Below are 27,462 nucleotides of genomic sequence, written 5' to 3' on the forward strand. Positions count from 1 at the left end.
GCTGCCCCACGGCAGATCAGCTCTTCCCGCAGCACACTTCGTGCCCTACTGTGCCCACAACCAGAACTTTGGATTGAGACTCCACGAGAGCCGTATCACCGGCGACCCTCTACCCGCTAGAGCGCCATATCCAGCTGCAAGACCTCAACCCAGGAGCCCAGCCAGCTATTGCATCGATAGGACAACCAGATAAGTTCGGAGGACAAAAGTGACATATACTCTCATAAAATGCAAGAGTGATGATTAAATATATTATTGCTAAGAGATAGATGCAACCCCCCTCCCATTTTATTCTTCCTTGTATATTTTATGTTAATAAATTTCCATTATATATCTCTGATGGCCCAGTGTGTGGCAAACTCAAAATAATCACCAAACAAGCCATTCATACACGAGGGCCGTCACAATTGGTCGTTGAAAGTTTCTAACTTTTTAAATTCATGATCTAAACTATTTACAGCAAGAGAAAGTGAGAAATGAATAAATGAAAAAAAAGAATAAAAAAATGTGGCGTGGAGAGTTAAATTACAAATTGAAATAGGCAGGCCTAGTCGTTTCAACGTTTTTATTTAATATGTCTGTGACAAGCCAAAAACTCGCTGTCAGAGTCACTCAAATTTATCACAGCATTAATTATTATTTATCCTTATTTATTTATTTTATTTTAATTATGTCCCCACCCTACCCCCAAATTCTTCACCCGCACCACCTTTTCCGCTCCAGGCTAGACTTATTTGACCACATTGGAGATAGCTCGGCCACGTCTTTCGATTTATCTTCCCTTGACCGGGGCAAAGATACACACAGACTCTTTGATCTTATCGGCAGGATGTCTGACAGCCGCAGTGGACACCACCTTGTGTGGAATGCAAGTCAATCCTCCCTCCCCTTTCTCCTACGTCTCTCTTTGATCTAGGAGATTACTCCCATCTCAAGTCTAATTCACCCACGTGTAAGATAATTCTTAGCCTAGGACATTTCCTGTTTCCGCCCGCATTTTCCAGGCCTATATAAAGTAGATCCAAATAAAATCAGACCCTCTTATTTCTCTATCGCTGAGCAATCGAGTCTGGACTACTTCATTTATTCTTAATCCTAGAGGAATAACTGGTGGTAAGCCGAACTTAATCACAAGTTCCATCTTAATTACTTTTGTGCTATTTCCATTGGATGTTATCATGTGTTGGTTGTCATTCAATATGGAAAACTCTAATCCTTCTCGTGATTGTTAGTTTTCATCAAATAAAAATGTAATAATAATATTCATTTTAATCACAATAAGAAGTTCAAATACTTAATTTACTTTAATAGTCACTGGCCTACAAATAAAAGATCTAAATCTATCTCAACCTCTTTTTAAAAAAGCGATATTTTGCTAGTCGATAGTAAATCTAAAAGTCGGCTTTTTGTTGGAAAACTACTATCTACTGCAGATGGCTCGTAAAGTTAATTTTATGTACTTAGTATAGTATGAATAAAATGCAAAGACTAATATATTTTCTAATACAAACTCTTAATTTTCATTTATTATCATCCCTACCCAGACTGGGCCCCTCGCAATCCGTTTCGCATAGAGCCCCGCAATCTGTAGGACCGGCCCTGTTTTGAACTGATGGTGTCTGGACTGTCTTCACTGTTACTCTTAGGGACAACCCAAAACTCATCCTTCTATATACAAAGAAAATCGGGTCTGAGCAGACACTAAAAGGCTATGCTAGCCAGGTGAAGGGCGACAGGCCTGACATCGAAAAAATGTGCTGGTAATAGCCTTGCTATCATAACTTATGAAGTACTAGACAATTTTGTAGTGACTGCTTACCACTACTTCTGTCAGCCGCCACGGGCGCCACCCATTCTAAAATCAATACCAAGATCACTAATTAGCATAGAAAGGGTTCCACGATTAATCTTTCACCGACTAATCTAGCATCCGACAATTCGTTCATTAAACATATCGTTCACTGACAGCTGGGTTACAGGCAACTTGTTTACGAAAATGGTTCACAGGGCAAATAGCTCACTGACAATTCGTTCATCAACAAATCTTTCACAGGAAAGTGACATAACTATATATATATATATATATAATTCTCTTCATGGCCCAACCATGCGTTACACCACGATAAAGTCATGGAAAGAAAACTCTACAAGTTGGACTAAAGTTACCCCACGCATCTTTCGCCTCGACAGAGAGCACGGCTCAGAAAAAAATATCTGGTGACATTAAAATAGTTTCATGTTTTTTTCCGTAGCTTTGTTTTGATTTTTTCCCTTTCGTATTGCTCTTCGTTTCCTAACCATGGCCACCATTTCCCATATATTTCGTGGAGTCAACAGATCTTTCAATGTAGTCAAAATTCCTGCATCAGGTAACTGTTTATTTCTATCAGTCGCATATTTCTGGAAAAATGTCATCGACGAAACTGTTGCTCTCAAACTTCGCAAGATGTCTGTAAGCTTTGTTTGCGAACATTAGGATAACTATGGTGAAGCCCTGTCCATTTGTCTTACTCACGGAAGCACAGTCATACACTCTGCTAGACTATACGCTGCCTACATGAATACTTCCGGTGTTTTTGGTGGCGAGGCTGAAATTGTGGCGATGTCTCAAATACTTCCCGCTACTATCACTATTCACTTCCGAGAACGTCCGCATGACCCTCCTCGAGTTTACAATCCGGGTCAACGTCTCTCCATATCCCTGCTATTTAGCGTTTGCATTCACCACAACGTACTGAAGTGTAAAACTGTTGCAGCTGCTACCTCACAAACTGTCCTTATTCCCAGGATATCCCTGACTCCATCAGATTCAAATTTGCCTTTTACCTTTACGCGCAGACAATTCTCTGATAGTTTAACCTTTGCCACGACAAGTAATAAAGCACAAGTCCAAACGTTCAAAAAAGATATGCCTGCATCTTCCAAAACCTGCTTTCAGTCATGGACAATTGTATGTTGATCTCTCCCACCCCATTTGGACAACTGTGTCTTTCAGGAAATGTTCACCCGTCACTAAATAGCGACGTATGCTACGACGTGGGTCGACTAGTTGTTAATATTCTCGTCGCGCGTTTTATTGGCTTACATTAAAAGTACACAATGAAATTGATACACTATAAATTTTGTTGCTATTATTTCAAAATTTCTGTTTATTTCTAGAGTAGTAAAGGCCTAGTACGAGTTTCTTGGATCAATTTTGTGATGGAAAAAAGACACACCGAAATGTCAGAAAGAACCCAAATAATCCAAGACACAGGCAGTACTAGAACAGACTTAACCTACCGTACTAGTCAAAACGTCTGTTAATCTTGGTTTCTAATTTAAATTCTTTAGACCATGTGGAAGTGTTTGCTTTTTCGATGTGGGGGCCATGACGATATATGAAACATTAAAAAGTCATTCACACTCGACTCGACCATGGATATGTGAGGACAACACAGATTGTCGGAGTCACTGAGTCAAAACATATACGAGAAGCTTTGAAAAGCTCTGGACCATGGCACTTCAATATCGACATTTTCCCCTTGGCTTCACACGAATAAGCCAAATGCTACGGCATCCCTGTAATATATGAGGGTACCGAGTCACATATATTAATAATATAAATTAATATTTAATACATCCCTACCTCACTGAATACTGAGGTCTGTAGGAACGAGCAACAGACATGGTAAGATCATTGCTGTCCGAGTGAATGTGTGGCGACTGCTGTCTGGGGCACACTCGATTCCTACCAACGATGGACACCACATTCAGAGTGCGACAAATGCTGTTGAACACAGAAACTGCAGTTAAATTCTGCAAAATATTAGCCCATAAGCTTACATGTAGATCAGACAGAAAGGAGAGTTTTATTTGTGTGTACGGCGCTTAGAGAGTTGATTGAAACGTTTAAAATGAGCTTAGGGTGTCACGTAAAAATTCAGTCAGGGCTAGGCGGGAAATTAAAGACTTAAGTTTGTTAAATTAGAAATCGCGCCTGATTTAAATTTTTCAATTTCTAGCCATTGAACATATCATTATTTCATGCCATTGTTTGGTCAATAATTATGGTATTATCTCGTCATAAAACATGTCATTGTTTGGTCATTAAACATGTCATTGTTTGGACATTAAACTTGGAATTATCTTTCCTAATGTGAAGTTATAAGAAAGAAATATTTAAAATTTCTAGAATATCATAGAGTATAGCCTTTCTTGATATTCTACGAAATGAAAATATTGTTTCCAAAATGACCAATAAAGTTTTCAATGCAATGAAAATTAAACTAAAATAAATACAAGATGAAAATTCCATTAACTAGTTTTTGTTCTGTACACAGATGTACATATTTGTTACAGCTTCTACTATAACTACATGTGTATACCTGTAGTAAGCAGTTAGTATAATACCAAGGCCAACAGAGAAAGCAAGCAGGATAATCAACGTTACAGCTACATGTTCTTTAGTTGCAGAGTTGTGTTTCATACTACCATCAAAATCCCTGTTTAAAGAGAGTTGTTTTTATATTCTTATAAAATAAAACTCTGTTATCACCTTTCTCTCTCCTGCTTGCACCCCTCCCCCAAAAGAAAAAATATAAATACAATCTCTGACTTCTCTTCCATATCGAAACATTAGAAAGGTTCTACGTAGATTTTGAATGGAATCCCCCCTTCCTTTCTACACCCAGTGCCTCGTAACGCTTTCCAACAAGGATTTTTTACTTTTCATTGAAGTATTTCTCCTTCTTCTTCGGTGACTTTGGGGAAATATTGAAAATTAAATACAAAGATTTAATAGAAAACTTGCCATGTTTTAGAATTTTTGAACTCAGATTGTGAATTCATTAAAGCCATTTTTATCGAGCACCTAGGAGGTATTGAGAGGTTGTGTACAAAATCTCATGTGGAATGTCCTTATCGATTCCAGAGATTGTGCACTTCAAATAAAATGACCCGCAAACAAACTTATAGTCGGTGAATTTGACTACCTGTTACCTTGAATTGGAAAGGCCCGTTTTATAATGCAACCTCACAAACACATACTTTTGGCCAGTGAATTCTAGTAACACCATTTCTCCCCCCCCCCTCCATGCACACCCTTCCGAAAAATAAAAACAACATAAAATTATTCACCAGCTGCGCGCGTTGATTTGTTCCCGGGCTTTTGTTGTTACCTCCCCTCCTTTCTTATGCACTTTCAATAGAAATGAAAGAATTTTCACGCGCGTCCTTTTAAGAAAAAAAAAAGACATTTATAGGCCCTCATATTCACTTATCCATTCAAGAGTGGGTTCAACTCTCGAATCGGAAACGACTACAGCGCTTGGCCGGCGTCCTAGGTATTGGCAGCTGCAACAATATCGGCATACTTCTGTTGAAACTCTGGTCTGTAACAAAGCTTGCAATAGTGTTGGTAGCAGTGATGCCCTACCTAATTCAGTTCGCGGACTATTTTAATTGTCAACACTCGTGTAGTGGGCCACACCACCCAAATGATCAAAAAAATTGACTTGAAATCATTTTTATGTAATTATTCACACATTAGCATTTTATTCGAAAACATACTTTTGAATATACGGCTGCATAGATGAGCCACCAAGTCAGAGCACTGAATCCGAGGACAATATTGGTTTCGCCTGCTTCATCATTGAAATAGTTTGTGCTTGTAAACAAGGTGACCATCCTTAACTCTTGTTTCGGAGGATTTAGACAAGTTTATGCAGGCAACACGGAGTAGAAATCAATTGTCTGCATTGTTAGAAATTTATCAAGAAGGGATGTCTGGCTTTATAAGTCAACCAGTTCCAGTTAGATGTATGTCAGGGCTATTAACACATCGGCCTCTAATGGATTTTCGAAATCGAAAAAAAACATATTTCATTCTTTAAAAATTTAAAAATCCATAAATCTTTCAGTGAATAATCCTTCATTAGCCTCAGAAATAAGAACGTTTTTTTTCTTTTGGGATAGACACATTATTTTGTGTAGAGCGGTACAGGCTGACAAGGTGCACCCATGCTAAATGAAGAGCTGCAATGTCGTTCGAAAGCGCTTATGTCAGCAGAGACATGCTAAGAGACATGCTAAGAGACATGCTAAGAGACATGCTAAGAGACATGCTAAGAGACATGCTAAGAGAAATCAAATCGTAGTTTGATATTGAGTTCATTCAGATGTGACGTGATGTCTCATAAAATAGCCAAATCCCATAACCTTGAGTTGAGTTCAGTTGAAATAAATGCTTTGAATGCTCTGTCTAAAATATTGTGTTGCCTCACAAACTCAGAGGCGGCCACCGTGGGAGACGGATCCCTGTCGGATCCACATATTTGCAAGGAATATTCAAGACGTTTTTTTGTTTTGATTGTTAAAAGTAATAATGTTTCAAAGATTCATTTGACGTGTAAACTAAAATTATTTTTTATGTAAAATCTCCCGCTGGTCGACGGAGGATGGCATCGAGAAGGGTATGAAACCGAGACCGTAGAGATGATCAGTCCTGCGCGCTAACCGCAGACCAGGAATTGCTCTTAACCTAATGACAAACTGGTTACAAACTAATAGCCTATTATTGATAATATACCTACACATTACGGAATGACAACTACCGGATAAGTACAATATGTCAGAAGAGCGATTTTAGATAATCTTTTAGTTGAGCATTTTCATTTAAATGCAACTAGAATGCGGATGTATATCTACCTAAATTACACGTATAAATTAGCACTCTCAATATCTATATCTACTAGATCTAGATCTAAAATATATATTTGGGATAATGTAGATGTAATTTAGATAAGATTTATGTAAAAAAACAACACTAGATAATCAATTAATAGACTATTTGCAATATTAAATTTTAAAATAGTAGATTAGTAGATTAGTTTCAGTATTTTATAACATTGCAATATTGACATACTGACAATCCAGAATTTAGAAATTAAAATCTAAACTTTAAGTCTAGATATTAAAATTATAGATCTTGATCTAGTAAAAATCATGGCTGTCTGGTATAGCGGTTTGCGCGCTGGACTGTCGTTTGAATTCATCGATGGTCCCAGGTTCAAAACCTGCCCGATCCCACCCCCCGTCGTCCTGCGAGAGGTTTCGACTACAACTCTGAAGGAGCATCCGAAACATGTAAAACAACAAACATTCTAAACTAGACCAAGAAATTCTAGATCTAGATTCTACAATGATTTTAATTAGAACTTAAATCTAAATCTAGTTTTAAACAAGGTTACAAAAGACAGTTTGTGTGGAAACACAAACTCAAAATCGCCCCCCGAAGTGGTCCACCCAGGCAGGCTTCAATATTTTCAGAAAGAACATCCGAATGAAATTATATCAGACAAATGAGAGATAAGAATGGAGAAAGAAGGTTAACAGATCTTGTGTAGTGCCCCAACTTTCCCGCAGATCTAAAGGATAGGTGAAAGTGAATGTAAAGTTAAATGTGAACCTGGCCTAACTAGTTCCCCTTTCAGACCTTGTGGTCTATAGGGCAGATGATGTAAAGTTCATCTGTTTTTGTGGCCTACGGTTAACGAGGGTGTCATGCAGCCAGCACAACGACCAACCGCATTTAATCTTCCCCAACTAATGTCAGGTACCCATTAGAGCTGTGTGGACTCAGAGGCGCCCAAAGATTCCAAAGTTGAAAATCCCAGTCTTCACCAGGATTCGAACCCGGGACCGCCGGTTCGGAAGCCAAGTGCTTTACCGCTCAGTCACCGCGCCTCCCCTGGCCTAACTGATGTCTTACAATTGATCTAATTGTTTTGTAAAATGTTCAATCTCTTATTCGAATCTGCAAAGAAAAAAAATAAAATTTCCGCAATAAAAAAAAGTTTAGGAAAATGAAGTTTACAAGATTACTATTTGTTTTAAATTAGAACTTATAATGCATTCTAATTAGCTTTTTCTCTTTAAAAAAAACTGCTTGCATAACTGATTTTAAAAATTAGATTTTTCGCTTTCAGAAAAAAAAAGTAGCCGTTGCATCAGAACTTTGAATGGTCTAAAATATTGTGATGTCGGATTTTCAATATCTTATCTAGTTTACGAGATCTAAACGGGACGGACGGACAGACGGACAGACATTTCGCACAAAACTAATAGTGTCCTTTCCCCTTTCGGGGGCCGCTAAAAATCCAGCTCTAGTGTAAAAAAAAAATATCTAGATTTAGTGTAAAAAATCTAGCTCTTGTGTAAAAAAAATCTAGATCTAGCTGATATGCCTTTTTAAAATGCGAGTCGCATTACGAGGTTCAATAAACATTACTATACCGAGTTGTTTTAGCATTTCATTTAAAGAATTTATTCCATATGACGTCAAAGGAAAAAAAATCAACTACGTCACACGGCCAAGTATGGTTTGAAAATCTCTCCATTAGGCTATGGTACATCTAATTTTTCACAAAATATCATCTATACGAGCAGCTTGTTGAGGGTTCATAAACATTTGTGCACCGAGTGATTTCTTTTAGCATTTCATTTAAAGAATTAACTCCATATGACGTCAAAGGAAAAAAAAGTCCATTACGTCCCACGTCCTAGTTAGACTAAAAAAATGTCTTTCTTCTCGAGGGTTTATAGACATGGTGCACCGAGTGGGTTCTTTTAGCATTTCATTTGATGGGCTAGTTAGACTAAATATGTATGTATAGGATACATGTAAAGGATTAAAGACGTTTTTTTTGTTTTGTCTGTCAGTCTCTCTGTCTGTCAAGTTAAAATTTAATTTCCCTTCCGAAACATCGCATTAGTTTTAAGTTTCTATAATAGATTGTTTCGGATGTTTATATATTTATAGGGAGAGAAAATAAGAATTCCAGATTAATCAAATACCGTTAATTAAATTTGTGGGATGGTCTGTTGTGAAAAATTAGATGTACCATAGCCTAATGGAGAGATTTTCAAACCATACTTTGGTGTTAGGAAGTTGTTTTCCTTAAAAATCGGAACATAATATTAACGATAATTAGATTTTCTAACGTTTTAGCTAGAAAGTTAAATGTAGTGTAAGAGAGAATTTCGATTTTACATAAAAAGAGTTAAAATAGTTTTCATAAAAAATTTGGAACAACCAATTTTCTTTAATAAAAAAAATTATTATTTTTATTTATTAGAAGATGGATTTCAAACATTTATTAGGCGTTATTAGATTGTTCACATAAAATTCGGATCATTGGCGACGATTTGTAAGAAAATTAAGGTAATGTAGGTCGATTTCTTTTCGAAATAAAATCCGGAACATTCTTTATCGATTAAACAATTTTTATTATGTTTCAGCAAGAAAATTAACTGTAAAATATGTCTGAAAAGTGATTTTCAATACTCGTTTCTGGTAAATTACTTTCTTATTTTAAAATCCTGAACAACCTATTGTCGATATTTTAAAAAAAATAAAGCCATTTGACGTAAATTGGTTTAAGTTAAAAGTTCGGAGCAATTGATATTGATAAATAAACTATAGTGACGTAGTGTCAAAGAATATAAGTGTAATATTAGTAAATTATGCGATTTCAAACAATCATTTGACATTATTTATTTTTTATAAAACAATATCCGGAACAATTTTATAGTTAATGAAATATAAATCAGTATAGATATTTTTTATTTAGCATTTATATTGCTATTTACATTAAAAAACCGGAACAATATATTAAAGATCATGTGTTTATTGCAACGTTTAAGCATGGAAATAAAATCTAATATAAGTTAGAACAGCAAACAAATATTCGTTGGCATTGATTTGGTTTTCACAAAACATCCGGAACAATCTATTATAGATACTTGAAACTATTGCAATATTTCTGAATGAAAAATTAAAGGTTAAATCAGATTTACAATAGTCTTTACTGTTATTTGTTAATCTAATCGTGACGGACAGACCGACCAAAAGACAAAACGCACAAAAATAAGCTTCTTTTATTCGGATGAAAATAAATGAAATCTGATTTTTTTTTTTAAAGTTTAAGGAATTGGTTTAGTACCACATCATGTTCCGACGTTACGCTACTGCACGAAAGTCGCTGCATAAAAAGTCCATAAAAAAAATGTGCGTGATATTTACATACAAAGTGCATTTTTAGCCTTTATAAATAAACAGAAACGTTTTCTTTTAATTTTAGCAGCTAGTTGACCAGAAAAAAACACCTTTAACTATTATTTATATTTGTTGTAAACATTTCTTGTACATTTTATAAATATATTTGACTTAGTGATACTGAAAATACACATATGTTATCTATCTTTGTTAGCATATTGTAACATTGCCTCCCTTACATTTACGTAATTGTTTTAGAATTGGTGTATTTTTATGAAAAAATCGTTTGCATAATTAATGTTTTAAATTAAACGGTTTGCTTTTAGAAAACCAAAAGTAGCCGTTGCACCTAAACTTTTCAAGCCGCATTTAATGGTGAAATAATATTTTTCATATCTCTTCTAGTTTTCGAGATCTGAGTGTGACAGACGGAGTTTTGCACAAATCTAATAGTGGCTTTTTCCCCTTACGGGGGCCGCTAAAAAAGTGTACCTCATCATATGGTCTAGATTCAAAACCTTGTCACAGAGGTTTAGTTGGTGAATAAAGCAATGAAGCCGCAGATACCCGGCTCCTTCTGACTCGACAACTTTTCTAATAACTGTTGCTTCCAGTCCACAGTGGAATCCAACCATACTTCTGACGCCATCAGTAGTGACTCCCATAAATTTCTCTCAAGAAAAATATCGTTTAAGATGGTTGAAACCTTTTTGAGCAGGTCTTTGCGTGATGGTCCCATGCATCCTCCTCATAGCTATTAACTCCTCTATTATTTCAAAATGGCTGTTAATACCATAAATACCAAGAGTTAAGCGGTACCAGATATGCCTGTTTCATATTATGTTTTTATTTTCAAAACATCCACAGTATCTTATAAAACAAACATGTTGACTCACTATCATGTTCTTAAAAAAAAAGGAAATGTCCGTTCACTTTTCCTGGAAGATTTCAAATTTAAGTGTGAAAGGTCATGGTACCAATCTATATATGAAAGCGTGACTCCCCTAACATAGGGAAAGATACATTTTCATCATTTTTTTTCGGAAGGGGGAAGATTTTCTACGCCGACGTTTCGGCGGGCCGGATGGAACGACGTCGCGGGCCGGATCTGGCCCGAGGGCCGTATTTTGGGCATCACTGACCAACACAATTTTAAAGAAAAAGAGTTTTAGGAACACATGGATGCATCCACGCTCAAAGCTCTGGCAGCTGTTGGATGACATACTAGTGAAACAGTGGTTCACACTTGAGCAGGGGTGGACAAATTACGGTTCGCTGGCCACGTGCGGCCCGCCGAAGTATTTTGTGTGGCCCTCGGAAATCATGTGTGCCCACAGTATATATATATATATATATATAAATGCTAATATATTAAAAATAATATTCTAAATATCTCCATAAATTATTGAAACTGTCTCATTATAAAAAAGTTTCAAGTAAACGAAGATTACTTTTATTGGCTGTACTTCAATACACATTCTTTAAGACACAATCTCAGGACAGTATTTATTCAATGCTATGAAGAACAGAGTTAAGTGAGTTGAGTGTTGGGTAGGCTTGGAACAAGATGGCTAGTGTAACAACTTATGGAACTCGATCTTTGACTGAGAAAAACAGTTTTTTTTTAGAATATCCCAACCATAAACTCTAAACAGGAACTAAAAGAGAAGTTCAAGTCAGTACTTCCGCGGTAGCTTAATAGGTGCCAGAAAATGTATTTCCACACTTCAAAAACTTTGCTGCTAAGCTTTTACATTATTTGGGCACATAAACATCTGTGAACAAGCATTTTTTTGTTGTTGTTGAAAATAAACAAGTGTAATCACAGGTCGATGGTGACTGACTGTAATTTGACAGCAGTCACAAGAATAACAACTAGTAAGCTTGTTCCACAATTCTGGAACTTTACGCACGAGTATAAACAGTTAAATACTTCACATTAAGTACAACTCTACATTTGTGGTGAAACATTTTAAGAATGTGGGACCGCATATATATATATATATATATATATATATATATATATAATATATGCGGCCCCACATTCCCAAATTTGTTTTTAATGCGGCCCTCGATACGAAAAGGTTTCCCACCCCTGCACTAGAGTAATGCCAAGCGCCAACTGCCACACGGACAATCGTCTTATTCGGATGAAGCTGAACATACAATCAAGATGTTGATAGGCTGGCTGACATACGAGAGCGATTCAGAGGAATATTCGAAGTTAATCTCAGAAAGACCTAGGACGATGATCCAGTGAGTACCTGGAGTCAGCTAAAATCGATACTTCAGGATGGGGGTACTGCAGTTAACCGAGACCATTCGTTATACAAGGCCAACACTGACCTTCAAAGTCATAACATGTGGGCAGTTTAGACCAACAGCTCCTGTTGGGGCATAATTTACCCGGTTCCGTCCGAACTATGACTCGACTCCCCATGCCTTCACCGTGGAGAGAGCGTCGAAACAGTGCCACATTATTTGTACGAGTGTTCCCAGCTCCGCGAGCTACGGGGGACGGGTCTAAGAAGTCACTCGACATGTATGGTGGCTACGAGTGCCAGAGCACTTCCTGCTCTGTTTTTCAGTAGGAGTTCATCTCAGGTTTTCTACATCAAACGACTTCTCATTTTGGCTCTTTGTTCCTTTTCTTCCATTCAAGAGTACTCTACTTTGTTGACTGACCGATAGCACGAGATGGGATCCTTTCATCTTGTGCAGTCTGACCATCCTGCTTGGGCTTTACTCCCTCTCTTTATCTAGTCTATGAGTGCGCGCCACCCTTTAACCTTTGGCCTGGTGTTTTGACAGACAAACATTAGCAAATAAGTGAGATTCGCCAACCGAACTTTGAACTTCTTCAGTAAGGAACACTCGCTCTATTTTTTCTAGAACGTTGAGGTACAATCTTTCACAGACTCCGTCTATTTTATTCTCACATTTATCCTATAGTCTTGGGACTTTGTGGCTGCCCTGCGGCCCTGTTTATATCAATAAGTACATGGCTCATTTCTTGGTGTGTATTATAATATAATATATAATTATAAAATATTATAATAAAGACTTAAAATTGAACCGAATCGGTAACTGTAGGCTTAAATGCTTTAAAAAAAACACATTGGAAAGTAAATTGTATTATGTAAGTAGTTTATTACTTCAATAATATGCCTTTATAATGCGCGATGTTATGACCTCTGACGTTCATTTCATTTGTATCAATACGCGATATAATGGTGCCGCAAGTTACGGAAGAGTATGTCAAGACGTTTAAAGCTATTACCATTTAGAGCGAACGATTTTATGTAAAAAATGTTTTGTAAACTTAAATTTGAAGGTTAATGTGCATCAAATAATGAAATGAAATACACGTATTTGTATGTCCATGTGTAAAATAACAAAATTATGTTTTCTTGAATGAGAGCTAATTTAGGTCTAGAGATTTTCATCTCTGCGCATGCGTGACCTCTCCGTCTTGTCATTTAGACACAGAATGTAAACATGGCCTAGATTTATAAGACACAATACTTTTTTTTGAGGGTCTTAAGTTTGTTTTAGGGCTACAATACATACACTACGGTCTACGTTAGTACCCAAGGAACATTTCTGCCACGTTTTATCAAGATCGGTGAAACAGTTTTGATTTCTATGCGGGGACATACACCTTACTTTCTGCTTTATATATTAAATAATAATATATATATATGATTCTCTTTTTCCCTCAAAAGTTCGGACGAGCAAGAAGGAAAGATCACTCTCTTATTTCTGCGTATAGTAACCCCACGAAAAAACAAGAGGGGGGGGGGGAGAACAAGTGGGTATTTACACGTCGCTACGGATGGCTGCGTGCTGGACTGTCAAACCCTGCCCGCTCCCATCCCCCTTCCTCCTGCGGGAGGTTTGGACTAAGAAGTAAACTATCTTCAACTCTGAAGGAACATCCGAAACATGTAAAACATTTTACAAACTAAAATTTTACAAACACTAAATAGCAGCGCCGGACTTATTGTGACCAAGAAGTCATGGAAAGAGAACAAGTAATCTACTACGTATATTCAACCGTCACTAAATAGCAGGGCCGAACTTAGCATTGTGGGGCCGTATGTGAAACGGATTTCGCGGGGCCAAGTTTGGGTAGGGTAGCGGATAATAAGTGAAATTTAATAGTTTGTATTAGAAATTAAATTCGTCTATGCATTTTATTCATTCTTTACATGTACATAATTACTTTACGAGCCTTGCGTGTGGCAAAGTCATACAGTATCTATATATATAATTCTCTTCTTCCCTCAACAGTTTGGACGAGAAGAAGAAGTAAAGGAAAGATCACTCTCTTAGTTCTGCGGATAGTCACTCCACGAAAAAACAAGAGGGGGGAGAACAAGTGTTCACCAGTCACTACGGATGGCAGCCTGGTCGTGCGGTTTGCGCGCTGGACTGTCGTTTGCATTTATCAAACCTGCCCGCTCCTATCCCCCTTTGTCCTTCAACTCTAAAGGAACATCCGAAACATGTAAAACATTTTACAAACAAACATTTACAAACACTAAATAGCAGCGCCGACTTAACCATTGTGACAAAGAAGTCATGGAAAGAGAATAACAAATCGACTATGTATATTCACCCGTCAACAAATAGCAGGGCCGGACTTATTCATTGTGGGGCCCTATGCAAAACGGATTTCGCGGGGCTAAGTTTGGGTAGGGAAGTGGATAATAAGTGAAATTTAAGAGTTTGTATTAGAAAATAAATTCTTCAATGCATTTTTTTTTCATTCTTTACTACGTACAGAATTACTTACGAGCTTTGCATATAGCAAAGTCATACAGTATATCATGATAATTCTGTTTCCTACATAGATCAGGCTCAATAGCAAGCATTACCAAATGTTTCAATCTATCTTCGAGAATTGTTGACCTCAAGTAATTCTTCATTTTTTAGGTGCGAGAAACTTCTTTCACCAGATTCCACAATTACGGCTAATGCATAATGCCGTTTTTATCAGCGGCCCCCGTAAGGGGAAAAAGCCGCTATTAGGTTTGTGCAAAATGTCCGTCTGTCCGTCTGTCCGTCTGTCACACTCAGATCTCGAAAACTAGAAGAGATATGAAAAATATTATTTCATCATTAAATGCGGCTTCAAAAGTTTAGGTGCAACGGCTACTTTTGGTTTTCTAAAAGCAAACCGTTTAATTTATAAAATTAATTATGCAAGCGATTTGTTCATAAAAATACACCAATTCTAAAACAATTACGTAAATGTAAGGGAGGCAATGTTACAATATGCTAACAAAGATGGACAATTTTTGTGTATTTTCAGTGTCACTAAGTAAAATATATTTTAAAAATGTACAGGAAATGTTTACAACAAATATAAATAATAGTTAAAGGTGTTTTTTCTGGTCAACTAGCCGCTAAAATTAAAAGAAAACATTTCTGTTTGTTTATAAAGGCTAATAATGCATTTTGTATGTAAATATCACACACATTTTTTTTTTATGGACTTTTTATGCAGCGACTTTCGTGCAGTAGCGTAACGTCGGAACATGATGTGGTGCTAAACCAATTCCTTAAACTTTAAAAAAAAAAATCAGATTTCATTTATTTTTTGTTTAGTGCCCCCATCCGATTAAAAGAAGATTATTTTTGTGCGTTTTGTCTGTTGGTCGGTCTGTCCGTCACGATTAGATTAAAAAAAAACTAGAACTCTAAAAGCTATTGAAAATCTGATTTACACTTTAATGTTCCTCCTGTAACATCTCAATAGTTTTAAGTATCTAAAAATTGATTGTTCCGGATTTTTGTGTGCAAAACTAATCAACCCCAACAAATGTTTGTTTGCTCTTCTAATTTATATTACATTCAATTTCCATGCTTAAACGTTGCAAAAACACATTATCAATAATATGTTGTTCCGTTTTTTATGTAAATAGCATATTAATGCTAAATCAAAATCTCTATACTGACTTATATTTCATTAAGTGTAAAAATGTTCCGGATATTGTTTTAAAAACATGAATTATGCCTAATGATTGTTTGAAATCGCATAATTTACTAATATTACACTTATATTATTTGACAATGCGTCACTATAATTTGGTTATCAATATCAAATTGTTCCGTATTTTCATCTTTAAACAAATTTTAAAAATATCGACAATAGGTTGTTCGGGGCTTTAAAAAAAAGTAATTTACTAGAATTGATTGCTGAAAATTACTTTTTAGACATTTAATTTTCTTGCTAAAACATAACATAGAAGTTTTGTAATCGATAAAGAAAGTTCCGGATTTTGTTTCTTACAAATCGTCGCAAGAAATTTCCGAATTTATCTAAAAATCTACTAACGCCAAATAATTGTTTGAACTCCCTCTTCTAATTAATAAACAAATAATCTTCTCATTTACGAAATAATGTTTTTACGGATTTTTATGAAAAATATTTTAACTCACTACTCTCTTACAGTACATTTAACTTTCTACCTAAAACATGTAAAAATCTAATTATCGTTAATATTATGTTCCGATTTTTAAGGAAAACAGAATCCAAACTCCAAAGTAAGGTATGAAAATCTCTCCACATGGCTGTAGTACATCTAATTTTTATACGAGACCATCCAAAAAATTTAATTAACGGTATTACATTTATCTGAAATTCTCTTTTTCTTTTACTATTTATACAAACATCCGGAACAATCTATTATATACACTTTTTAATTGTGTTCATACCTAAAAATTATTGCGATGTTTTGAAACGTAAAATAAAGGTTAATCAATTTTTAATAACTTTTAGTGGTTCTTTTTTTATATCAAGATGACGGACAGACCGACTGACAGACAAAACGCAAAAACAATGCGGCTTTGATCCTTTTTAAATAAATTCTATTAGAACTCAGTGCACCAATGTCTATGAACCCTTGTTAAATATCTCGTGTAAATAAAGACATTTTTTTATGGTACCGGTACTAGCCTATTGTGAGGTAATGGAATTTTTTTTCTTTGACATATGAATGGACTCTTTAAATGTAATGTTAAAAGAACGCACTCGGTGCACCAATGTCTATTAACACTCGAAAAAGTGCTCGTATTAATGAAAATATATTTTAGTCTAACTAAGCCGTGTGACGTAGTGTTTTTTTTTTCTTTTGACGTCATATGGAATGAATTCTTTAAATGAAATGCTAAAAGAACGCACTCGGTGCACCAATGTCTATGAACACTCGATAAATGGCTCGTAATGATGAAGGTAATTTTTAGTCTAGCTAGGCCGTGTGACGTAGTGTTTTTTTTTTCCTTTGACGTCATATGGAATGAATTCTTTAAATGAAATGCTTAAAGAACGCACTCGGTGCACCAATGTCTATGAACACTCGATAAATGGCTCGTAATGATGAAGGCGATTTTTAGTCAAGCTAGGCCGTGTGACGCAGGGTTTTTTTTTCCTTTGACGTCATATGGAATGAATTCTTTAAATGAAATGCTTAAAGAACGCACTCGGTGCACCAAAGTCTATGAACACTCGATAAATGGCTCTTAATGATGAAGGCTATTTTTAGTCTAGCTAGGCCGTGTGACGTAGTGTTTTTTTTCCCCTCTGACGTTATATGGAATTAATTCTTCAAATGAAATGAAAAAAGAACTCGGTATAGTAATGTTTATTAAGCCTCGTTATGTGACTCGCGTTTAAAAAAGGAATGATATCCCGATTTAGATCTAATCTAGATTTTTTAAAACTAGATCTAGATTTTTATTACAGTATATCTATATCTGGATTTATATACTAATTAAAATTATTTAAACTAGATCTAGATTTTTATTACAGTATACCTATATCTGGATTTATATACTAATTAAAATTATTTTAGAGTCTAGATCTAGAATTTCTAGATCTAGTTTAGACTAAAATAGACTAGATTAAGATGTAGAATTTCAATTTCTAAACTTAAAGTGTAAAAAAAAAGTGTAGATTTTCATTTCCAAACGTTTTGATTAATATTGTAATGTTTTAATATACTAAAACTAATCTACTATTTTTTATTTAATTTCAATTTACGGCAAATGAATCTTTGAAACATTATTACTTTTGACCATCAAAATTAAATCACCTCTTGAATATTATTTGCGAATATGCAGATCCGACAGGGATCCGACTTCGACGGGGGCCGCCTCTGAGTTTGTGTAACACAAACTCTCTTTGTAATCTTGTTTATCGCGCGTAGAATTAGCGTTTTCCATATTGAATGACACCCCAAAATGACAATTTTTTTCTATATATTTCCGTATATTTTAAGGATTTTTCGTATATTTTGCAATTTCGGGAGATTTCCAGGAACTCCTGGTAAATTGACAGCAGGGCACGGGAAATCTGTTTTAAATTATAAAATGGTTTAATTTAATAATGTATACACCTTGAATTAGAGCGGGTTCTATGAAAGTGGGGGTCCCATGAAAGTACTCGGTCCACTTCGGTCGCAAAGGTTGAAGTGGCATAAGGCCGGCCATGCAAAATAGAGGCGTATCTTACGCCGTGGGTTGACTATATATATATATATATATATATATAACAAGTAATCTACTCTGCATTAACCAGTCACTAAATAGCACGGCCGGACTTAAACATTGTTTGGCCCTATGCGGAACGGAATTCGCGGGGCCCAGTTTGGGTAGGGATACGGAAAATTAAGAGTTTATATTATAAAATACATTCGTCTTTGAATTTTATTCATCCTTTACTACGTACACAATTACTTTACGAACCTTGCGTGTAGCGAAGTTATACAATACATCATAAAAATTATATTTTCTACATAGATCACGCTCAATAGCAAGAATTACCAAATGTTTCAATCTGTCTACGAGAATTGTTCAACTAAAGTAATTCATCATTAGTTTGAGGCGCGAGAAGCTTCTTTCACCAGATTCCAAAATTACACGATAATGCCGTTTTTTTTTATCGCGCGTAGAATTGGCATTTTCCATATTGAATGACACCCCAAAATGACAGTTTTGTCTATATATTTCAGGAGATTTGTATGAGTTTTCTAAAGATTTTAATCATTTTCGGATATTTCCAGGACTTTTCGATTCCAGGAGTTCCTTGTAAATCGACAGGAGGCTGTGGAAAATCTGTTATAAGTTATACAATGGTTTAATTTAATAATTTATACACCTAGAATTAGCCCGGGTCCTATGAAAGTGCGGACCCCACTGCAGTCACCTAAAGCCGGCCCTGCAAAATAGCGGCGTATGCTACGCCGCCGGTTGACTAGTATCATGATAATTCTGTTTCCTACATAGATCACGCTCAATAGAAAGAATTACCAAATGTTTCAATCTATCTTTGAGAATTGTTGACCTCAAGTAATTCTTCATTAGTTTGAGGCGCGAGAAGCTTCTTTCACCAGATTACACAATGTCGGCTAATTATTTTTATTTATCGCGCGTAGGATTGGCGTTTTCCATATTGAATGACACCCCAAAATGACAATTTTTGTCAATAATGTTACAAATGAACAGTGATAGGTAGAGGTCAACGTGTGACCCCGGTGAGATGACACAGCAGCCAGTGTTCTCTGGAATCTACGAGTGTAAACAAAGACAGGATGTGACGTGTCCTCACGTGTTGTTCCAGAGGACGAACAGATCTAAGAAGGGGTCAGTTACTAATGAACAGTGACAGATAGAGGTCAGTATGACGGCTTGATGACACTGCAGCAGGTGTTCTCTGGAATCTACATGTATAAATAAAGACAGGATGTGATGTTTCCTCACGTGTTGTTCCAGATGATACTAACAGTGTTTTGGAGGAGCGATTAGGGACTCTATATAAGCCAGAGAGTTAATGTGAAAGTCAGTCGTGAGTGAGCCGTTACAGTCAATACAGACGATGTAAGACGTGTGAGGCTCTAGTGGAAGAGAAATGTGTACGACTCGATGCAAGTTAACTAGGGTAGAGTTAACTGGAGTGGACTACTGTCGTTAAAGTCTATACAGCGAACTACAGTGGACTTGAGCCGTTACAGTCGATACAGTCGATGTAAGACGTGTGCGGCTCTGATTCGGTAGTACGATTTGGTTCAGCTTTGGGAGACCTGGAGCGACGCTGGGAAGTGTGTCGTTGGTCTGTTCTGTGGAATACGGCTCGATGCAAATTGAGAAGAGATGAATTGCAACGAAGTGAAGAGATGAATTGCAACGAAGTATAGCTAACTGTAAACTGACAGATATTGTACAGTCTTCTACGCTACATATTACAGTAACAAATTGTTAGAGTTAATAGTCAATAAAGTTATATGAAGCTGAAAGTTGAGTCGTCAAGTTCTTTACAGTGTTTTTATTTGTGTGCCTACTAGTACATTTAGCCAGAAGATTCAGAAATACGTAACAATATATTTCCGTATGTTTTAAGGACCTTTTCGTATATTTTGTAATTTCGGGTGATTTCCAGGACCTCCTGGTAAATCGACAGGAGGGTACTGGAAATCTGTTTTAAGTTATAAAATGGTTTAATTTAAGAATTTATACACCTTGAATTAGCGCGGGTCCTATGAAAGTGCGGGGCCCACTGCGGTCGCATAGGTTGCAATGGCCTAAGGCCGGCCCTGCAGAATAGTGGCGTATGGTACGCCGCCGGTCGACTAGTATATATAATTACTAGTGGTAAGAGCATTAGTAGCGAATTAAAATCACTCACCATCTAAATGGATCTAATGTAAACAATGCGTATCTTGAGCTAGGAGTATAGGATAGTGTGACCGTCAAACTCAACAATGAAGATAGAATCCAGTTGAATGCTACACTTCTAGACACGAGTTGTCTTCTACTACGCAGAGTTAAACCTGGTTTCTTGATTGTCATGTGCCTTAATGGACAAAGAAACAGAAAAGGGGTGACGGGTTTAAGTATATATATATATATATATATATATATATATATATATATATATATATATATATATATATATATATATATATATATATATATATATATTTAGTTGTAAAAAAAAAAAACACAAAATCAAAATATTACTGAAAGTGATTTTCTAAAAGATGTCCCTGGTGTATCCTGTGTATGCAGAAGTATTGATAATTGTCACTGTTACGATGGCAGCGGCGCGAGTTGTTCCTAACAAATGTAGTTCTGTTATCTTGATATATTTGTGTTGTTACAAGTGTTTGTGTCTACAAGTGTTTTCTAGTGCCTAGGTAGAAGGCTAGAAAGAGCTTAGGAAATTGTCTATTGCTAAATAAAAAGAGTATAGAAGGAAGTTTGACTTTCCTTCTATTTCATTCACTTTTGAGAAGCTTAATTTAGTTTTGATTGTAAAAATGGGGCAGTGAAGAAAGATACGAATGCATTTGCTAATTTCAATTTTTTTTCCTTTTCGTGGATGTATCAGTTTGATTTGAGAGTATTCCATAGATATTCTTGTGTCAATTTATCCTACAAATCGAGTCTATTTAATAGATGAAGTTTTGGTTAATTCACGTACTGTTAGCCTTATTTTGTACAGGTTTGTAAAAGAATGTGGCTGAAACAAAGAAATCGCTCGAGTACGTTCTAAATAACTGAAGTTCAACATTTACATCTTCGACATGACTCGAAAACGATATCGCCGTCCTGATTCGACACCTGAGATGAACTCCAATATATAGAAAGGCTGATCCTCATGTAGGACTCGACACCTGAGATGAACTCCAATATATAGAAAGGCTGATCCTCATGTAGGACTCGACACCTGAGATGAACTCCAATATATAGAAAGGCTGATCCTCATGTAGGACTCGACACCTGAGATGAACTCCAATATATAGAAAGGCTGATCCTCATGTAGGACTCGACACCTGAGATGAACTCCAAAATAAAGAAAGGCTGATCCTCATGTAGGATTCGAGACCAGATGGTTTTCATTTTATTGAAAATTAGTTATGAAAAATTTTTACAAAATGGACTTTAAAAAAAAAGATTCTATAAATCTTTAGTGCTTAAATGTAGAACTTTTATACATATTTGTTTCGACCTGTGATCCACATCCAATATCTGTTTAATGTTTTGATCTAAATGACCTAAATCTAATTTTTTTTTAGTTAAACAATGTTTAACTTTCGACGTAGAGTGAAATAAAATATAAATTTATGACACTTGGTTTCTTTGACATTAAATAAAACCTGAAGTTAATCTTAACTTGATAGGAAGGTAGCAATGACCTACAGTGTTCATTGTATTGATATTTCACATACTTTCAATGATCAATGATAAGTCGTTCGAACTGACCTGTAGTAACCGATGCTAGCAAACGTTCCCCAATACTGGAGAAGGCTATTGTAAGTCAAGAACATCTGGACGCCACCGATTAACTTACTGTGACCATCGGTCAGAGCCATTCTGTTGAAGTGAATAGACAGAACGCAAACCACCATGGCTAGACACAGCATAATGTTATTGGCACAAATGTTCAGGAGATGACTGTTTGGTGGAGTTCTTAGACTAGGAGAGTACTGAAGACATAGAGAATAATTGATGACTAAACACGCATAAATATTGATGAGTAAACACTCATAAACATTGATTAACTAAACACGCATAAATATTAATTACTAAATAAGCATAAATATTGACAAGTAAACATTCGTGTCTATTGATACTCTACATAAATAGATATTGATTTTGAAACAAATGTAGATCTTGATTACAAAGCTCATACCGTTCTATAGATCTCTCTCATGACATTGTCAGAGTCGCTCTTTTCCCTTTACAAAATCTCATGTGACGATTTAGGCACATCCCAAGTTGTGTATTGAAAATCAACATGTTTTCACCTTTTTTTTTTCTGCTCCTGGTACCGGGGGTAGGGGATTGTGCTCCGCCCCCTCCCCCGAAATGAAATGAATTTTGTGACTTTTTTTTGCTTTAATTTTCTTTATTGTATGTTACATTTTAATTGGGGGGGGGGGAGGTTTTGAGTTTAAAACTCTCCTTTAGACTTTTCAACATTAAAAACTTTTTCATATAAAACTAAAGTAAACTACAGTCACCAAACCATACAAACCATATGAGCGTGGCCAAAGGGGTTATGAGTTTAAAAATCCCCTCCAGAGGATTTTGAGTTTTGAGGTTAAAAGGCCCCTATTCAATATTAAACTAAATTAAATTATAGTCACCAAACTCTATGAGCGTAGCCAATGGGGGTTTTGAGTTAATAAAAAACCCTCAAAGAGTTTTGAGTTAAAAAAAACCTTCCGATGATTTTGAGTTTAAAACCTACATTTAAAACAAAATCATGTCTTGAATGATCCTTGCAAATATGTGTATCCAACGGGGGCCACCTCTGAGTTTGTGTAATAGTAAAACCTCTCTTCGTAATCTTGTTTGCTTTAATTTTTGTTTATTTTAGGTGATATTTTAATGTTTAATCATCATTTGCGCCAGCGCAGCCAAGGGAGGTTTTGAGGTTAAAACCGACCTCTTCTATAAAACAAAAAAATAATGCACCAATTTCCATGAGCGTAGCCAAGTGGGGATTTTGAGCTTAAAACCCCCTCCAAATTACGATAAAATATCCTCTCCAATATAAAACTAAAGCATACAACTGTCACCAGATTCTATGAGCGTAGCTAAGAGTTGTTTTTTGTAGTTTAAAGCTTTAGTTTAGAGCTTTAAGTTTAAAACCCCTCCATATGGTTTTGAGTTTAAGCCTCCTCCTTGAGAGTTTTGAGGTTAAAAACCCCCTCTTCCAAATTAAATGAGCATAGCTAATGGGTTTTGAGTTGTTGTTTTTTAAACTCCAGAGATATTTTAGTTTAAAACCCCTCCAACAGATGGTTTTGACAATAATTTATAAAATCTATAGCAAACTACAGTCACAAAATTCAATGAGCATAGAAATATGGGTTGCAAATTTCTACCAGTTGCTGGGCTCCATTACTACAGTCACAAAATTCTATGAGCGTAGCCAAAGGGGTTTTGAGTTTAACACCCCTTCCAACCGCTCCAGAGGGCTTTAAGTTTAAAACGTTCAATTGTTTTCGTCCATAATACCTCTATACCAGTGGTCATTAACCTTTTTTAGTCTACCGCCCCCCCTTTCGTAATTTTTTGTTAAAAAAATCCGCTAGCGCCCCCGTATAAGAAAGATACACTAATAAAGAAGCGTGAGATGGCAAATTTGAATAAAATGTCAATAGTTTATTTATTTTCATGTTGTCAATAAAAGATCGTTAATTTTATGACTATTATAACGTGATAACAAATAAAAAATAAATCTCAACAGTATGAATTTCTTTCAAATCCTTCAGATTGTCCCTTATTAAGTTATTGACTATTAGGTCTTACTTTTTTTAGGTTTAATAGTAAATTTGTTTTTTAGCGGCCCCCGAAAGGGGAAAAGACGCTATTAGTTTTGTGTGAAATGTCTGTCCGTTTGTCCGTCCGTCCCGTTTAGATCTCGTAAACTAGAAAAGATATTGAAAATCGGACATCACAATATTTTAGACCATTCAAAGTTCTGATGCAACGGCTACTTTTTTTTTCCTGAAAGCGAAAAATATAATTTTTAAAATCTGTTATGCAAGTATTTTTTTAAAGAGAAAAAGCTAATTAGTATGCATTATAAGTTAGACCTAATTTAAAACAAATGGTAATCTTATAAACTTCATTTTCCTAAACCTTTCTTTTTTTTATTTGAATAAGAGATTGATACAATTATAAGACATCAGGTAGGCCAGGGGAGGCGCGGTGGCTGAGCGGTAAAGCGCTTGGCTTCCGAACCTGCGGTTCCGGGTTCGAATCCGGTGAAGACTGGGATTTTTAACTTTTGGAATCTTTGGGCGCCTCTGAGTCCACTCACCTGACAATAGTTGGGGAAAAGTAAAGGCGGTTGGTCGTTGTGCTGGCTACATTACACCCTCGTTAACTGTAGGCCACAAAAACAGATGAACTTTACATCATCTGCCCTTTAGACCACAAGGTCTGAAAGGGGAACTAGTTAGGCCAGGTTCACATCTAACTTTACATTCACATTCACTTTGATGTGGTGGACCGTTGGGGCACTACACAAGATCTGTTAACCTTCTTTCTCCATTCTTATCTCTCATTTGTCTTTGATATAATTTCATTCGGATGTTCTTTCTGAAAATATTGAAGCCTGCCTGGGTGGACCACTTCGGGGGCCGATTTTGAGTTTGTGTTTCCACACAAACTGTCTTTGTAACCTTGTTTTTATATAAATATTATTATTGCTGAATTCACTAAAAAAACGAAATTAAGCTATTGAGAACATTGTGCCTTCTGTAGTGTGACAATAATAGTCATGTCAAGATTTAAATTAGCCAAAGCAATGCTATTGTCTCCTATAGTTGCTACATCCAGTCTATTTCTTTGCGTAGCCTTTAATTTTGTTACGCACTAAATCTAGTTTAACCATGTATGTTGATGGAAAAGCTAAAAACAAATTTCATTTTCAATCACAGTTTTGCAATTTTATAGGAACATTTAAGTGCATCCATATCTCTATTGGGCCTCCTATGTTTAAATTCTTTTTACTGAAGACATAATTTTGTAAAAATATTTTTTTTTTGTGTAACTCAATTTGAACATCAGTAACACATATTAAAAAATTGTCATTTATATTTCATTTTTTAAATATTCTTACACTTACAACGGCATTATCCCGTAATTTTGGAATCTGGTGAAAGAAGCTTCTCTCGCCTCAAACTAAGGAAGAATTACTTTAGTTCAACAATTCTCGTAGATAGATTGAAACATTTGGTAATTCTTGCTATTGAGCGTGATCTATGTAGGAAATAGAATTTTTATGATGTACTGTATGACTTCGCTACACGCAAGGCTCGTAAAGTAATTCTGTACGAAGTAAAGGATGAATAAAATGCAAAGACGAATGTATTTTCTAATATAAACTCCTTATTTTCACTTATAATTCGTATCCCTACCCAAACTTAGCCCCGCGAATTCAGTTTCGCATAGGGCCCCACAATGTTTAAGTCCGGCCCTGCTATTTAGTGACGGGTGAATACAGAGTAGATTACTTGTTATATACATATATAGTCAACCCACGGCGTAAGATATGCCTCTATTTTGCAGGGCCGGCCATAGGCTACTGCAACCTTTGCGACCCCAGTGGACCTCATGCTTCCATAGGGCCCTTGCTAATTCTAGGTGTAAATTATTAAATTAAACCATATTATAACTTATAAATAACAGATTTCCCGCGGCCGCCTGATTTACCAGGAGCTCCTGGAAATCTACTGAAATTGCAATATATATATGAAAAAGTCATGGAAATCTCCGGAAATTATTAAAAATCTTTTGAAAACTCATACAAATCTCATGAAATGTATAAACAAAATATGGAAAACGCCAGTCCTACGCGCGATTAATAAAAACGGCATTATGCATTAGCCGTAATTGTGTAATCTGGTGAAAGAAGCTTCTTGCGCACCAAACTAATGAAGAATTACTTGAGGTCAACAATTCTCGTAGATAGATTGAACATTTGGTAATTATTGCTATTGAGCGAGATCTATGAAGGAAATACAATTTTTATGATATACTGTATGACTTTGATACACGCAAGGCTCGTAAAGTAATTCTGTTCTTAGTAAAGAATGAATGAAAGGACTAGACGAATTTATTTTCTAATACAAACACTTAAATTTTACTTATTATCCGCTTCCTTACACAAACTTGGCCTCGCGAAATCCGTTTCGCATAGGGCCCCACAATGCTTAAGTCCGGCCCTGCTATTTAGTGACGGGTGAACATACATAGTAGATTACTTGTTCTCTTTCTATGACTTCTTGGTCACAATGGTTAAGTCCGGCGCTGCTATTTAGTGTTATTAAAATGTTTCTTTGTAAAATGTTTTACATGCTTCGGATGTTGACGATTGTTTACTTCTTAGTCCAAACCTCCCGCAGGACGAAGGGGGACGGGAGCGGGCAGGGTTTGACAGTCCAGCGCGCAAACCGCACGACCAATCAGCCATCCGTGAATACCACTCTAGTCCCTCTTGTTTTTTCAAGGGGTTACTCTATCTGCAGAAATAAGAGAGTGATCTTTCCTTTACTTCTTGCTTCTCGTCCAAACTGTTGAGGGAAGAATAGAATTATATAGATAGATAGATAGATTGTTTCCCTTTGTGTACATCAATCAAAGTTGATTATTAATGCTGTAGAGAATTTTGGTGGGAAATTGGTAGATGGTAGAAATGCTTAAAAAGATGCGATGTTAACTTGTAATTTTTTGGTGTTTGATACTTATGTAATTTTCCCAATTTAGTGCCTTGTGCGTTTTCCTCACAATGGTATTTTTAAGGTGGAGGTGTGTGACGTGACATAATGGGGAGTTAATGAAGAGTGTGTTTAGTTGCCACTTATTCTCGAGTTACCAGCTTGACCATTGGACCTTGCTGTGTA

At 36.0% G+C, this 27,462-nt stretch overlaps 1 protein-coding gene across 5 annotated transcripts in view; it reads right to left on the reverse strand.

The window, feature by feature from the left end:
- Positions 1–27,462, reverse strand: part of LOC106050198 (uncharacterized) — a 52,211-nt gene that overhangs the window by 14,248 nt on the left and 10,501 nt on the right. For 4 of the 5 annotated variants that reach the window (XM_056007044.1, XM_056007043.1, XM_056007046.1 and 1 more), the window contains 4 exons: positions 22,304–22,527; positions 20,724–20,891; positions 4,368–4,484; positions 3,629–3,769 (listed from right to left, as the gene is read on the reverse strand). In XM_056007044.1, coding sequence (XP_055863019.1) covers positions 3,629–3,769; positions 4,368–4,484; positions 20,724–20,891; positions 22,304–22,527 — 650 coding nt within the window. The remainder of the gene's footprint in view (positions 1–3,628; positions 3,770–4,367; positions 4,485–20,723; positions 20,892–22,303; positions 22,528–27,462) is intronic. The other variant, XM_056007045.1, reaches the window with a different exon arrangement.

The sequence above is a fragment of the Biomphalaria glabrata genome, chromosome 12 (genome assembly GCF_947242115.1).
Source record: "Biomphalaria glabrata chromosome 12, xgBioGlab47.1, whole genome shotgun sequence".
Classification (NCBI taxonomy): domain Eukaryota; kingdom Metazoa; phylum Mollusca; class Gastropoda; family Planorbidae; genus Biomphalaria; species Biomphalaria glabrata.